This window comes from Armigeres subalbatus, chromosome 2 (assembly GCF_024139115.2).
Source record: "Armigeres subalbatus isolate Guangzhou_Male chromosome 2, GZ_Asu_2, whole genome shotgun sequence".
In the NCBI taxonomy this organism is placed as follows: domain Eukaryota; kingdom Metazoa; phylum Arthropoda; class Insecta; order Diptera; family Culicidae; genus Armigeres; species Armigeres subalbatus.
The window spans coordinates 344814287-344829929 of record NC_085140.1 but is presented as its reverse complement, the minus strand read 5'-3'; the positions used below and the strand labels follow the sequence as shown (position 1 = coordinate 344829929).

The following is a 15643-nucleotide window of genomic DNA, read 5'->3' as shown; positions in this document are numbered from 1 at the left end:
GGATGAGAACGCTAGAAGGTGTCATGCGGAGAACCGGGTGTAACAGCCGGGGTACGATTTTCAACAGATCCAGTCAATTTACAATGTTATGGAAACTCATATGTGAATATGTACGTTATGTGGAAGATAGTGATTTGAAAAATGTATTGGAGGTAACCACTTTCCCTTCGATGGGACTCGAACCCATGACCCTACAGTACGCTAGACTGGTGCTTTAACCAACTAAGCTACGAAGGACCTCCGTCGGCCTTCGCAACCTAGCGGCTACTGAACGAGCTCGAGATTCCCAAATTGGACGCATAGTCAAATCACTCGCAATCAATTTCTCAAGCCAATACTTCCACATGTGTATTGTACACGTCCACATTAGAGGAGCGTGAGTATTTAGAATGTCTGGCGGCTATACACATTCTTCATCAGCAACGGAGGTCCTTCGTAGCTTAGTTGGTTAAAGCACCAGTCTAGCGTACTGTAGGGTCATGGGTTCGAGTCCCATCGAAGGGAAAGTGGTTACCTCCAATACATTTTTCAAATCAATATCTTCCACATAACGTACATATTCACATATGAGTTTCCATAACATTGTAAATTAACGTCCAAGTCGGGTGGTTTAATCCCCGGAAATAGGCAATTAACTTTGATTGAACAGATCCAGTCAATTATTTTGTTTCGCGGATGACATGGACATTGTTGGCCGAACATTTGCAAAGGTGGCAAAACTGTACACCCGCCTGAAACGTGAAGCAACAAAAGTTGGACTGGTGGTGAATGCGTCAAAGACAAAGTGCATGCTTGTGGGCGGAACCGAGCGCGACAGCGTCCGCCTGGGAAGCAGTGTTACGATAGACGGGGGTACCTTTGAGGTGGTCGAGGAATTCGTCTACCTCGGATCTTTGCTAACGACTGATAGCAATGTTAGTCGTGAAATACGAAGGCGCATCATCTGTGGAAGTTGGGCCTACTACGGGCTCCTGAAGAAACTGCGGTCAAAAACGATTCGCCACCGCACCAAATGTATCAGATACAAAACGCCAATAAGACCGGTTGTCCTCTACGGACATGAAACATGGACAATGCTCGAGGAGGACTTGCAAGCACTCGGAGTATTCGAGAGATGGGTGCTTAGGACCATCTTTGGCGGTGTGCAAGAAGACGGTGTGTGGCGGCGAAGAATGAACCACGAGCTCGCCCAATTCTACGGCGAACGCAGTATCCAAAAAGTAGCTAAATCCGGAAGGGTACGATGGGCTGGACATGTTGCAAGAATGCCGGACAGCAACCCTGTAAAGATGGTGTTCGCTTCCGATCCGGCAGGTACGAGACGGCGTGGAGCGCAGCGAGCGAGATGGGCAGACCAGGTGCAAAAGGACTTGGCGAGCGTGGGGCGTATTCGAGGATGGAGAGATGCAGCCTCGAACCGTGTATTGTGGCGTCAAATTGTTGATTCAGTGTTATCTGTTTAGATGTAGACTAAATAAATGAATGAATGAAGTCGAGACAATTTCCAAACCGAAAATTGCCTAGACCGGCACCGGGAATCGAACCCAGCCACCCTCAGCAGTCTTGCTTTGAAGCCGCGCGTCTTACCACACGACACGGCTATAGAGGGCCCCCGTCTGCCTTATAAAGGGTTAAATGCCACAAAGAGTATTATCACAGACAAACAGACATAACACATTGAACATTTAATCATCAAATTCATCGTCGTTCAAATACTAACGACATCTGTGGATTTCAGTTAGTTGGGCAAATCACGAACCAGATGGCGGTAGTGAGCAAACGTCAAACTCGAGCAAAAACGATGCGCGCGCCATGATTGATCGATTGGCTAACTAATGATTTTTTGAATTGACCAGTAAATCAGTGAACGATGAAAATTTGCCGAGTGTTATGTCTGTTTGTCTGTGGTATTATTTTGCACGTGTCCAGAATGCTTCAAAACAATTTCAAAAGAGTTGCGCAAAACATTGATTGAAATCAACTTGTAAGGAAATAATAAAATCCCCTTACGAATGTTTACTTTCAAAAGCTAAAAAGTTAAAAATGTGACTATTAAAGAATAATAATAATAATCTGTTGCTGATACCCCTGGTTGGCCCGAGCATTCCCCGATTTTTCCAGGTTGATAATAATCCCATATTTTGGAATAATCCTCAGCATGTGTATTATAAAGGCATTTATTTTACGGAATATTCATGTATTGATTATAAAAATGAAGTTCAGTTTTACTTAGCTCATGTCAGTAGGATACTACATCTTCATTAATAGAAAGGAACATTAGCATAAATGCATAGAACAAAATAAATCAAATTTCCTGGTCAATGTGAGCCGGACGCGTTCCAAACTCAAATCGTAGCTCATCGTTGTGCAAAAAACGATGCAGTTCGTCATGGCCTACAAAATGTGGCACTCCCCAGTTGGAGTGCACCGTGAATTGGTGCGTCAGTTCCCGTTTATGTTGCACGGTAGGAACTAGCGGATTGAAAACTTTAATAAAAACATCAAACCTGAAAATAGGACGTCTATAGAAAAGTTTGTCACACGGGCTGTACATTCCTAGTTTACCATCCTTTGGCGCCATTCAGCAGCTCCAGAAACACGCTGATGTACAAGCCCTGCTCCCAGTGTCCATTGCAATCAATCCGAAGCCTCCAGGAGATCTTCTGCCGATCGAACATTACCGTGGAAAACTCGATCTTGTTTGCGTGCTTTTTGACTGCGAAATTTTTCAAAGTCCACGCGAACGTGTTATAATCTAGCCTAGGTGGTTAAAAGAACATTAGATTTTTTTTAGGTTTTTACCCATCAGGCCTCACTTACCGTAATATTTTGTTCTGCAACAATGCAGCGGCGCATTCTTCTGCATATATAGGATTGGTAGGCTTCACGGCGAAAGCCATGTTGTAGCCCTCAATCGAGAGGCATTTGCTAAAGGCTTCGTTCAAATGAATCAACCGTTGACAGGCCAAAGACTGACTTCCAATAATAAAGTCGTCCACCGCGTTGTAAGTTTCCAATGGCTTGTGCCCATTTTTGTCAAGTATTTTGAACCAATACTCATAACGAGCCGGAATGCCTCGAAGCAGTTTCAGATAAAGGCTTACAAATTTACCTTTGGCATCGCTGAATCCCTTCGGATAAACCGTCAATTCCCACACATTGCCCTTTCCATCTGCAGCGGAGAAGATTTGCATTTCCGCATTTATGTTAGTCAACTTGATGCTTTGTTCAAACGTTCCCGGGGACATCGCATTCTTTAAGCGATCCAATATGGATTGTAGGCCGCGTCGCTGCCGGACCAGCTCATGTGGGCTACCTGTCGGCAATAATGTCTTAATCTGAGCTAAAGATTTTTCAGTGAAGTCCTTCACACTGTTTTTCTTTTTCAACGATTGAATTGATTGTATGACATCCTTTCGAAGAACATCAATCTTTCTCACCGCATGTCTAAAGTGGCCATTTGTAGGATTCACGCGGCATTTTGCGCAGAAACACTCCAGACATTGTTCACAGTAGTACTCCACGAGACTACCATCCTTGGTACATCCGTATCGCTGGCGCAACTCTTCGGTACCGACCATATAGAATATATGTCTGCAAGTTGGACATTCCCTCTTGTGGTCGAACCATTGTTGCAAACACTGGAAGCAGTTTCCCTGCTTGCAACGAGGGCAGAACACTGCCCAGCTTAGTTCCTCATGACAGATTGTGCAATCCGCATCTATGGTGCCCACTTCCAGCGGAAAGTTGATACCTTCGATAACCGACATCTTTCGTTCAATGAATCTATCTTTGAATAGAGTTAAATGACCAACAGGAATATTCTCGAATAATCTACCGGTATAATAAGCATGACTCACATTCAGCTGGGGATTCGCAAACACAACACACGAGAAACAGCACTGCGACCGCACTGATATACGAACGATGCAAAACGCAAACGTTCGAGACATGATCCAGCTCTGGCTCTCCCGTCTAGAAACGTCTAGAAAAAATGCAAGCAGCGCAGAAAACAAACGAGTTGCTTTGTTAAGAAAGGGATCGTTCAAAAATTACGTCACGCTTCGGAGAAGATGGTTTCGAGATGGTGGTTTGTTTTTGAGGGATATTAACTCAGGCGGTCATTCATCCCTATAATGGTTTCGAGAGTTGAGAACATTGAATGCATTGAATGCCCTATGGCGACGAAAAGGCGGAGGGAGGTTCAAATTAGCGAAATTAGCAAACTTTTACGTGACGTACTTTAATGACGTTAATGGATCCGATCGAGATCAGATCAGAACGCAGAGTGGTTTAAAATCGACGAAAAGTTAGAAAAAAAGATTGCGGTCTATAAATACGGTCTATAAATATAAATACCAGGGTTGTTACGACTACGCGGATTTCGCGATTTTCGCGGATTTCGCGGATTTGGCGCGGATTTACATAACGATTTTAGGATTTCGCGCGGATTTGGCGCGGATTTAGTTTTAGGTGGAAATTTAATAAATAAAATGCTAAATAGGAAGTTTATTTGAAAATTAGTTTGATGCAACAAATTTACGTTTCAAGGATATTAACATTATTTTTCGGATATGTCCAAGTCCTTATGCTATGCTAATGCATAGCATTATTTAAACAAATGTTATGAGGAGAGATACGCCACTTGTTGTCATTTTTAATCCATTCTAAAACACGACGCACACAAACCATGTCTATTGAAGGACATGAACACCCATTTTCATCTTGTCAATTTCTTTGTAATTTAAAGATATTTGTCAGTTTCTGATTGGTTGTTTCTTTTACGATGAACCACTCAGCATGATATATTATACCTATCATTATTCAAAAGTCGTCAGGAATTCTTTGATAATATTGGAACATTTTATATTTCCTTTATAACATTCATCTAGAACGAATAAGGGTTTATACAACAATTGAAAACATAAAAATGTTCTGTGATTTAATGCAGATGTCTCATTTAAAAAAGTTCTTCCGCAGAAAGTCGTTAGAAAATTAGAAGATGATTCTCAAAAGTTATTTCTGGCGGTTTTTTTTAATGATATTTTCGGTTAACTCCGATTTTACAGGATTACCAACAGAAAACGAAGAAACTTCCTAAAGAAGTTTCCACAAGGACCTCATGATGATCCTTGTAAAAATTCCTTGCAAATAAATTTCCACAGCGTAAAGAGGATTTCTGCAGCTTTAAAAACCCGAAAAATTATAAAGACATTTTTGGAGGAATTTCCTGGAGCGGTGACCGCAGGAATGACTATAGAAAATCGAAAAGAATGCCGCCTTGAATTTACAAAAAAGTTATAGCGATGATCACAGAAATTTCTTCAATAATTGTTCAAAAATAGAACCGGGAGTTTTTCGCAGGAAGTCACCAATCAATTTCTGCAAGAATTTCTAAAGCGATTTCCGTAGGAATTCATGAAGGGATTTCTGCAAGTAAGCTCTGAAGATTTTCCGCAGGTGATTTGTGGAGAATTTACTTGAACTCACGACAAAATTCCCAAATGAATTACAAAATAATTTCCCAGGGGAATTTTTGTAAGAATACTCGGAGGAATTCCCACAGATAATTTGGAGCGACTTCTGCACTTCAGCAGATTCAAGGGCAGTTAGATTTCTGCAAACATTTCCATGAAAATCTCCGGAGGATAACCCGCAGAAAATTCTGGGATGAATCTGCGCACGAAAGATGAATTTCTACAGGAGTTCTCGGAGTTTTTAAATGAAATTCCAGTAAGAATGGTAAAAAAAATCTGCATGAACTTTTAGAAAAGCTTGTTACAAGAATTGAAGGAGAAACAACGGACTAATTTCTGTTGGAGCAAATTATTCTGCCGTATTTCCAAAGAAATTTCTTCTTAAATTTCAAAAAATATTCCTCTGGAATTTTTGAAGGAATTTACGCTTGATTCTGACTTAAAAATCAACGGAGCTTGAGCAACTATGTTAGATTTTGTATTATTTGTTTTTTGATATGAATTCAAATATTTGTTTTACAGAAGTTTTGTTTAAAAAACGGAGCTTCATTGTCTAATTCCTTAATATCTACGCAAGTTTGTTTTGTGATCAATAACTACAACAAAGGTGCATAATTAATTACTTCAAAGGAAATTACGGTTTTGGCAGATTTTTTAATATTTGCCACGTTTATCATCAATCAATTATGATCAAATCTGGCCTTAACATTCATTTGTATATCAACGTACCTTGTGCCGAATTTTATAAAGTTCTATCAACAAAAAAAAACCCTGACAATAACGGAACAAAACATGCCAAAGCCATCATCTAATCCAAAAAGTGGTGCTGCAAATAGTTTTGTTTGTTTAGTTCTTGTTCCCTTAGATTCAGTTCTTCTAGTGGTGAATAAGGCCATTTAGAAGGGTTGTAATACTTATTGCGGTTTTATTAGTCCTATTAGCATTTTTATACAAACATATGTTGCAGTTTAAAATCACATTTGAAATCTGTAATATTATAAAAAAAGAACTTGAAGAGAAGACGTTCAATAAATTGTTATACAAAAATCGACATTTAACGTGTATTTGCTTGGAATTTAGATCTGGATCGCGCGGATTTGGCGCGGAATAGATTTCATGTCGCGCGGAAATGGCGCGGATTTAATTTTAGTCGGCGCGGATTTGGCGCGGAAAATATTTCAGGATCTCCGTAACAACCCTGAAATACAGTCGGGATTCGCTGGTTGGGATCTTAATACTTGGGTCACTTTTTAGTTGGGCTGGTTGGGTCATGGCCCAACAAAAAAGCTACCGTACGTCAAAATTCAATGTAAACACGGAAAACGGGATTGGGCGTCACTGGACATCATTTGTGGTGTTCAAGTCAGAATACAGGTGTTCAAATGGCTGTCAGTTGGCCCAACTAAAAACCGAATTCGTTAGTTGGGTCGAGGTCGTGGTCCAACCAGCGAATCGCGACTGTACATCTTTGATGAAATTATTATCAGTGATGTCATTTCACTGGGGTTTTGCACTATAGACGAATCCAGGTAAAAATAAGAAGAAGACACACGACGGTGTTAACTTTGACAGATCCTACAGCGCAGCATAGGAAGATCATTTTAAAATGCTTATAATAAATTCTAGACAAATTGTAATTAAAATCTGATTGATGTACGATACGGAAAAAGTTCTCAGGTACTTATTTGGAAGCTTATCTCATTTTTTTGTATATTTTCTAAAAATGTATCTATCATAAACTTCGGAACTTTTTCCGTATCATACTTCAATCAGATTTTAATTACAATTTGTCTAGAATTTATTATAAGCATTTTAAAATGATCTTCCTATGCTGCGCTGTAGGATCTGTCAAAGTTAACACCGTCGTTTGTCTTCTTCTTGTTTTTACTTGGATTTGTCTATAGACTACTAGAGTGTTGGTGATTCTATCAAATTAAGGATATTGCTACGTTTAGACAAGGCAAGTGAATTGAGCAAGTCGCTTGAATCGAACGCGAACTGAACGTGTAAACACCTTAATACAATTCACTTGAACGAAAAGAAAGTTAAACATGATTAACTTTTGGCAAGTCAATGAATTCAACTGATCGAGTTGTTCAATTCACTTGCCCTAACAAAAAGGGAGCATAACAAAAACACAGCGAGTAAAATGAACATAATAGCGCCACAGAGTTGCGACCGAACGATTATGTTTTTGGATATTCGTTTCCTGCTCGATGCCGTAATGTCGTGTCGAGCAGATAGTCCGGAATCAAGTGTCTGATTCGGACACGCTGTACAGAAAGGACCAGCAACGTATACACTATACATCACCCAAACCTATTACATTTGGCACCATTATAAAGTGTAGTCCTAAAGCTAATAAAGCCATACATGTACGTTCGTGAATTATTCTTGATCGTGCAGAAAATACTCGATCTTTAATATGTATAAAATTATTCTTGTATGATCTATTTACTATTCATTCATTCATTCATTTATTTAGTCTACGTCTAAACAGTTGATACTGAATCAACAATTTGACGCCACAATACACGGTTCGAGGCCGAATCTCTCCATCCTCGAATACGCCCCACGCTCGCCAAGTCGTTTTGCACCTGGTCTGCCCATCTCGCTCGCTGCGCTCCACGCCGTCTCGTACCTGCCGGATCGGGAGCGAACACCATCTTTGCAGGGTTGCTGTTCGGCATTCTTGCACCATGTCTTGCCCATCGTACCCTTCCGGCTTTAGCTACTTTTTGGATACTGCGTTCGCCGTAGAATTGGGCGAGCTCGTGGTTCATTCTTCGCCGCCACATACCGTCTTCTTGCACACCGCCAAAGATGGTCCTAAGCACCCGTCTCTCGAATACTTCGAGTGCTTGCAAGTCCTCCTCGAGCATTGTCCATGTTTCATGTCCGTAGAGGACAACCGGTCTTATAAGCGTCTTGTACATGACACATTTGGTGCGGTGGCGAATCTTTTTTGACCGCAGTTTCTTCTGGAGCCCGTAGTAGGCCCGAATTCCACAGATGATGCGCCTTCGTATTTCACGACTAACATTGTTATCAGCCTTTAGCAAGGATCCGAGGTAGACGAATTCCTCGACCACCTCGAAGGTATCCCCGTCTATCGTAACACTGCTTCACAGGCAGGCCCTGTCGCGCTCGGTTCCGCCCACACGCATGTACTTTGTCTTTGACACATTCACCACCAGTCCAACTTTTGTTGCTTCACGTTTCAGGCGGGTGTACAGTTCTGCCACCTTTGTAAATGTTCGGCCGACAATGTCCATGTCATCCGCGAAACAAATAAATTGACTGGATGTGTTAAAAATCGTACCCCGGCTGTTACACCCGGCTCTTCGCCTGACACCTTCTAGCGCAATGTTGAACAACAGGCACGAAAGTCCATCACCTTGTCTTAGTCCCCGGCGCGATTCGAACGAACTGGAGTGTTCGCCCGAAATCTTCACACAGTTTTACACACCATCCACCGTTGCTTTGATCAGTCTGGTAAGCTTCCCAGGGAAGCTGTTCTCGTCCATAATTTTCCATAGCTCTAAGCGGTCTAAACTGTCGTATGCCATCGAACAGATGATGCGTTGGGACCTGGTATTCACGGCATTTTTGAAGGATTTGCCGTACAGTAAAGATCTGGTCCGTTGTCGAACGGCCGTCAAGATGACGACGGAAGATGATCTGGGATATCACTTTGTAGGTGGTATTAAGGATGGTGATCGCTCGAAAGTTCTCACACTCCAGCTTGTCGCCTTTCTTGTAGATGGGGCATATAACCCCTTCCTTCTACTCCTCCGGTAGCTGTTCAGTTTCCCAGATTCTGACTATCAATTTGTGCAGGCAAGTGGCTAGCTTTTCCGGGCCCATCTTGATGAGCTCAACTCCGATACCATCCTTACCAACTGCTTTATTAGTCCTTAGCTGTTGGATGGCATCCTTAACTTCCCTCAAGGTGGGGGCTGGTTGGCTTCCATCGTCCGCTGAACTGACGTAGTCATCTCCTCCGCTGCCTTGACTTTCACTGCCTGTACGCTCAGCGCCATTCAAATGTTCCTTGTAGTGCTGCTTCCACCTTTCGATCACTACACGTTCGTTCGTCAAGATGCTCTCATCCTTGCCCCGGCACATTTCGGCTCACGGCACGAAGCCTTTGTGGGATGCGTTGAGCTTCTGATAGAACTTGCGTGTTTCTTGAGAACGGCACAGTTGTTCCATCTCCTCGCACTCCGCTTCTTCCAGGCGGCGTTTCTTCTCCCGAAAAAGGCGGGTCTGCTGTCTCATCTTCCGTCTATAACGTTCCACGTTCTGTCGGGTACCTTGCTGCAGCGCAACCGCCCTCGCTGCGTCCTTCTCCTCCAGAATCTGTCTGCACTCTTCGTCGAACCAATCGTTCCGCCGACTTCGTCCCATATACCCGACGTTGTTCTCCGCTGCGTCGTTAATGGCTGCTTTGACTGTATTCCAGTAGTCCTCAAGAGGGGCCCCATCGAGCTCACCCTCTTCCGGCAACGCTGCCTCGAGATGCTACGCGTATGTAGTGGCGAAATCAGGTTGCTTCAGTCGCTCTAGGTCGTACCGCGGCGGTCGTCGGTACCGAACATTGTTGATGACGGATAGTTTTGGGCGCAGTTTAACCATCACCAGATAGTGGTCAGAGTCGATTTTAGCTTCACGATATGTCCTGACGTCGATAATGCCAGAGAAGTGCTGTCCATCAATCAAAACGTGGTCGATTTGTGATTCTGTCTGCAGTGGTGATCTCCAGGTGTACCGATACGGGAGGCTGTGTTGGAAGTAGGTGCTGCGAATGGCCATATTCTTGGAGGCGGCGAAATCAATTAGTCGTAGGCCGTTTTCGTTCGTCAGCCGGTGAGCGCTGAACTTCCCAATGGTCGGTCTAAACTCCTCCTCTTGGCCAACCTGAGCGTTCAAATCTCCTATGATGATTTTGACGTCGTGGCTTGGGCAGCTGTCGTACTCACGTTCCAGCTGCGCGTAGAATGCGTCCTTATCATTATCAGTGCTTCCGGAGTGTGGGCTATGGACGTTGATAATGCTGAAGTTGAAGAACCGGCCTTTGATCCTCAATCTGCACATTCTTTCTTTGATCGGCCACAACCCGATCACGCGCCTTTGCATATCGCCCATCACTATGAAAGCTGTTCTCAGCTCGTGTGTGTTGCCGAAGCTCTGGTAGATGGTATGATTACCTCTAAACGTTCGCACCATTGATCCCTTCCAACAAACCTCCTGCAAAGCTACGATGCCGAATCCACGGTCTTTGAGCACATCGTGTGCTCCCGATGAAGTTGAGAGATTTGCAGTTCCACGAACCGAGTTTCCAATCGCTAGTCCCTTTTCGTCGCAGTGGTCTTCGCCGATGGTTCCGGTCCATTCTCTCTTGTTCATTGTTCGTTGCTTATGTTTTTTAAGGGCTGGGCCTGACACCAAACCCCCTAAATTTGATTTACCTTCTGGTGTTACTGGATTTGGCGTAGTGCGATAGGTCAACAAGAAAACGTCTAACGCTTCCTGTATTATTCCTTTCCTCTCTCGGATTTCCACAAACCTCTCTGCTTGTCCATTTGACTGTGGATGATACGGTGCTGTGGTGATGTGGTGTACACCGTTTTCCAAACAATACCGTCTGAAATCTGCGCTAGCGCACTGTGGATTATTGTCGCTAACTAATGTTTCCTGCATACCTAAACGGGCAAAAAGGCTGCGAAGAATGTCAATCGTGGTTGAAGTAGTGGTCGACTTTGTTTTCACTATTTCTACCCGACGGCCAGTAAACATAGCTACGAGCAATCGCCTTCATACACTGCATTCCTGGGTGACCCCGGTGCAAATGCTGTAAACAGGGGTGGCATTGCGCATCTCGACTCGAAACGAGCAAACCATGCAAACTCTCATACGAAAGAGCTATCGAAAGGAGATGCGCAATGAGGCCCCAGCGCTTTCGGAAATTCGACGGAATCACCAGACGTTCGCCGAACATTATGCAGCCTTGTACAGTTGATAGAGAATCCCGACGATCGTAGAAACGTTTAGCAACTTCGCCTTTGATACTGGACTTTGATTGTGGCCAATCATCTTGGATGAAGCGGAAGAGCTTCCCCAGCCCAGGATCTGAACGTGTTTCTTCTTGAACCATCTTGAAGTTGAGTGGTAGAGCATTGACTGAGCTTGTGGCTAAGGCTTTGATATCCTTATCCAGAATGATGCTAGCAACCACGAAATCCTCTTCAGGCTTGACATATGATGCTGTATTAGTCGGGATAGGACATCTGCGTTGCCGAATTTATCCGTGTGGACGTAGACGATCTTGAAGTCGTACATCAGCAGTAGCGCTCAACGTTGTAGCCGATTAGCGGTGTAGACGAGGCTTCCTTTTTTTGATCCGAAGATACGAAGTAATGGAGCGTGATCGGTCTGTAACGTGAACTTTCTGCCAAAAACCCTTTTGTGAAATTTGGTAACGGCGAAAATAATTGCGAGTCCTTTGCGATCCGGTTGGCTATAAGCTTGCTCTGCTGGAGTCAATGCTCTAGAAGCATGCTGCACAACTTTGATCCGTCCGGGAACTTGTGACTTAACGTGGCCCCGATTCCGATGGATGACGCATCTGCCGACACAATGATGTCAAGTGCCGGATTGTAGTGTGTTAGTAGCAAATCGGATGGCAGGATCTTCTTGTAGTTTTCGAAAGCTTTTTGACATTCAGACCACTATGGGACGAATTTGCCGTAATAGTTTATCGCTACTAAGAATGAGCGTACTTCTGAAACATTGGTTGGGGCTGGCATGTTGGGGATCGCTTCGATTTTGGCCGGATCCGGACCACACTCATCGATCATGTGACCAACGTATTTGATTTGTTGCTGGCCAAACGAACATTTCTCCGCTTTGATTGTGAACCCGTACTATTGAAGTCGACGAAGATCGTTTTCAAGGTTCCGCCAATTAGCACGTCGTTTAGGTAACCTGACGTACATTCTAATCTAGCTAGCATTGTATCCACCAGCTGCTGAAAAGCTCCAGGTGCTGTTTTTACTACCGGCGGATGCCTGTTGTAGCGGTAGAGTCCCCGATGTGTGATGATAGTTAGCATATCCCGCGATTCTTCTTTGGCAGTTTTGCGAAGATGTCCTGCGGCAGTGAAAGCGGGTATTGATGCGGCTGTAGAGCGTCTTTTAAACCTGTCCTCACCGCTCCGCTTGCTTTCCTCACGACGACTATTGGAGCGGCCCACTCTGAATACTTCACTGGTGTTATGATCCCAGCGTTTTCCAAACGATCCAGCTCTTCATCTACGGTCTTGTGCATTGCGTACGCGACAGGATGCTTAGGTCGGAAAACGGGTTGTGCTCCTTCTTTCAGCGTAAGTTGCACATTCGCCTTAGTACACAGCCCAGGAGCATCACTGAACACCGTCGGGTAGGCCTGCTTGAGAGTGCTGATCGCTGATGTCGAACTAGTGACATGGTTGCAAAAACGATTCATGGGTGCCGACCATAAATTGAATTGATCTATTAAATCCAGCCCAAGCAAGTTGAGCTGTTGCTTTACCACGTAGAAACGAGCCTGACGCTTCATCCCGTTAACCGAAACGTCACAGGAACATTCAAACATTAACTTGAGCGGCTTTCCGGATGCAGTGGACGCTTGGACGATTGTTGGATTTGACGCAGGTCGCCCGATTTTCCGCAAGGTTTTCTCGCAGATGATGCTTATATCCGACACTGTATCTAGCTGTAAGCTTATTTGCCGGTTGTGTAACTTGCTACTGCGCCAGGAAATCACCCACTCGGCACTCGGCGGAGGTATCGCCTTACTCGGATCACTGTTGGACTCTGACTGAGCGAGAGCGATCCTTGGCTACTTTCTCATCGTCAACAATAAGACGGCATAAACAGTATATAATGTAGAGTGGTATATAACAGGGCTGTCTCGCCCCACACACTTGCACAAATCTTCTTCTCTTCCTTACATTCTTCACCACATTTTTTACGACGATACTTTTTGTTTCCTACATCAAACTGAAAAGCAAAGCTAAACGGATTGGACTAGTCATCAACACGTCGGAGACGAAGTACATGATAGGAAGAGGGTCAAAAGAGGTAAATGTAAGCCACCCACCACGAGTTTCTATCGGTGGTGACGAAATCGAGGTGGTTGAAGAATTCGTGTACTTGGGCTCACTGGTGACCACCGATAACGATACCAGCAGAGAAATTCGGAGACGCAACATGGCAGGAAATCGTACGTACTTTGGACTCCGCAAAACGCTCCGATCGAATATAGTTCACCGCCGTACCAAACTATCTACAAAACACTTATTAGACCGGTAGTTCTCTACGGACACGAGACCTGGACGATGCTCGTGGAGGACCAACGCGCACTGGGAGTTTTCGAAAGAAAAGTGCTGCGTACCATCTATGGTGGGGTGCAGATGGCGGACGGTACGTGGAGGAGGCGAATGAACCACGAGTTGCATCAGCTGTTGGGAGAACCATTCATCGTTCACACCGCGAAAATCGGAAGACTGCGGTGGGCCGGGCACGTAGCCAGAATGTCGGACAGTAATCCGGTTAAAATGGTTCTCGACAACGATCCGACAGGAACAAGAAGGCGAGGTGCACAGCGGGCAAGGTGGATCGATCAGGTGGAGGACGATTTGCGGACCCTCCGCAGACTGCGTGGTTGGCGAAGTGCAGCCATGGACCGAGCGGAATGGAGAAGACTTTTTTATATTGCACAGGCCACTCCGGTCTTAGTCTGGTATTAATAATAATACGTGGGATGTGAAGTGAGAAATGAGAAGCGAGAAGAGTTTACCTTTCCTCGCCATGTTGTATTGGGGATCTTCCAATATCCAAGAACTTTTTTTTAAATTTATTACAAATTTATACCGAAAGTCTATATGATCACTACAAAAACGAAAATTTTATAGGAGGCCCGGAGACCCATAGTGTTATATACCAATCGACTCAGATCAACGAACTGAGGTGATGTCTGTATGTGTGTATGTGTACAAATTTTGTAGGCACTCGCTACAGATTCGGGGAATTATTTTTTATGCGCAAAACACGCTAAAAACACTCACTCATATTCTTTAGTTATTTTAACACGAGAAAGGCACCAACACCGCTACGTAGAATAATCAGGGTTTTTAATTCCAGATTAAGTTCAACAACGTGGGGATTATTCAAGCCATATTGAAGTAGCTTACCCGGCCACGCCTTTTTTTCAAAGATTTCAATAGGAAAGAATCATCTTTGAGAAAAAATGCTAGATCAAAAGTTATTTGGCATAGCTAGGATTAGTGGAAAACGAAAAAACAAGTTTTTGATGTAAATCAATTGTTAATTGATTGTTTTTAATAGTCCTATTATTTGTACTCAAAATTGATTAGGTATATTTGCAGTCTAATAGAACCACAAAGATGTGCCACATATTGCTTTTTGTCGATGAAACAATTTGATAAAGGTTATAAGGTGCAAAATTTGGTGCTTTACAGACACCATGGGCGGGAGAGGGTTAATGTCGTTGGCGTAGTTATAGCTGGAATAACTTGTTGCAAATTGCCAATATCTTATCTTCGTATTTCTTTCTTAGAAGTGATATTGAATAACAAGCATGAATGAGTTTGTTACAAGAACCTGCGCACACAAAAAAAAACACGATAACGATTTTGAAGTGGATCTATCGTCACCCTGATCAACCGTACCGTTTGTTCGGAGATTCATGTCCGTCAATTATAATCTGTCTGTAAAAACTAATTATGGAACTACTACTTACCGGGGTAGGTCCAGGTAAGTACCTCCATAGGCACTGTATTTGTAGTGTATCAAATGGTTGGCAGATTCGTACGTGTGCAGCGCTTGACGCGTTAGGAGATGTCCGGGTGGAGTCGCACTGGGTTTGGCCTCCACGGTACTCGGAGAGGTGCACCGAGGAGAACTGCCCGATGTCCCGTTAGTGGTGGTTCCATTCTGGGCGCTATTGAACGACGCCAGAGCTTTGGCGAAGCTTGGAATGTTGCTGGTGACGGTACGGAATTTCTTCGGCTGTACCACTTCCTGTTTGGGGTGAGGGTGGATTGGATGGATATATTGAGTACTTATAAAAATCGTGGAACAAGTTTTTTATGTACAGCTTGA

The 15643-nt window shown here is 43.8% G+C and overlaps 2 protein-coding genes across 7 annotated transcripts in view; both read right to left on the bottom strand.

Annotated features, from left to right (window-relative positions):
- LOC134212875 (dedicator of cytokinesis protein 9) overlaps positions 1 to 15643 on the bottom strand; it is a 329834-nt gene that overhangs the window by 35785 nt on the left and 278406 nt on the right. For all 5 annotated transcript variants that reach the window (XM_062691137.1, XM_062691136.1, XM_062691140.1 and 2 more), the window contains exon 4: positions 15282 to 15562. In XM_062691137.1, the coding sequence (XP_062547121.1) occupies positions 15282 to 15562 (281 nt within the window). The remainder of the gene's footprint in view (positions 1 to 15281; positions 15563 to 15643) is intronic.
- Positions 2162 to 3995, bottom strand: LOC134212880 (uncharacterized). Of its 2 annotated transcripts, none has more exons than XM_062691150.1 (4): positions 3861 to 3995; positions 2821 to 3790; positions 2566 to 2760; positions 2162 to 2507 (listed from the first exon to the last, which is right to left on the bottom strand). In XM_062691150.1, the coding sequence occupies exons 2-4, from the start codon at positions 3768 to 3770 to the stop codon at positions 2306 to 2308; spliced, it is 1347 nt and encodes a 448-aa protein (XP_062547134.1). In that variant the 5' UTR covers positions 3771 to 3790; positions 3861 to 3995; the 3' UTR covers positions 2162 to 2305. The 2 variants fall into 2 exon arrangements, with proteins under 2 accessions (XP_062547134.1, XP_062547133.1); XM_062691149.1 differs by having other exon boundaries at positions 2821 to 3786; positions 3861 to 3989.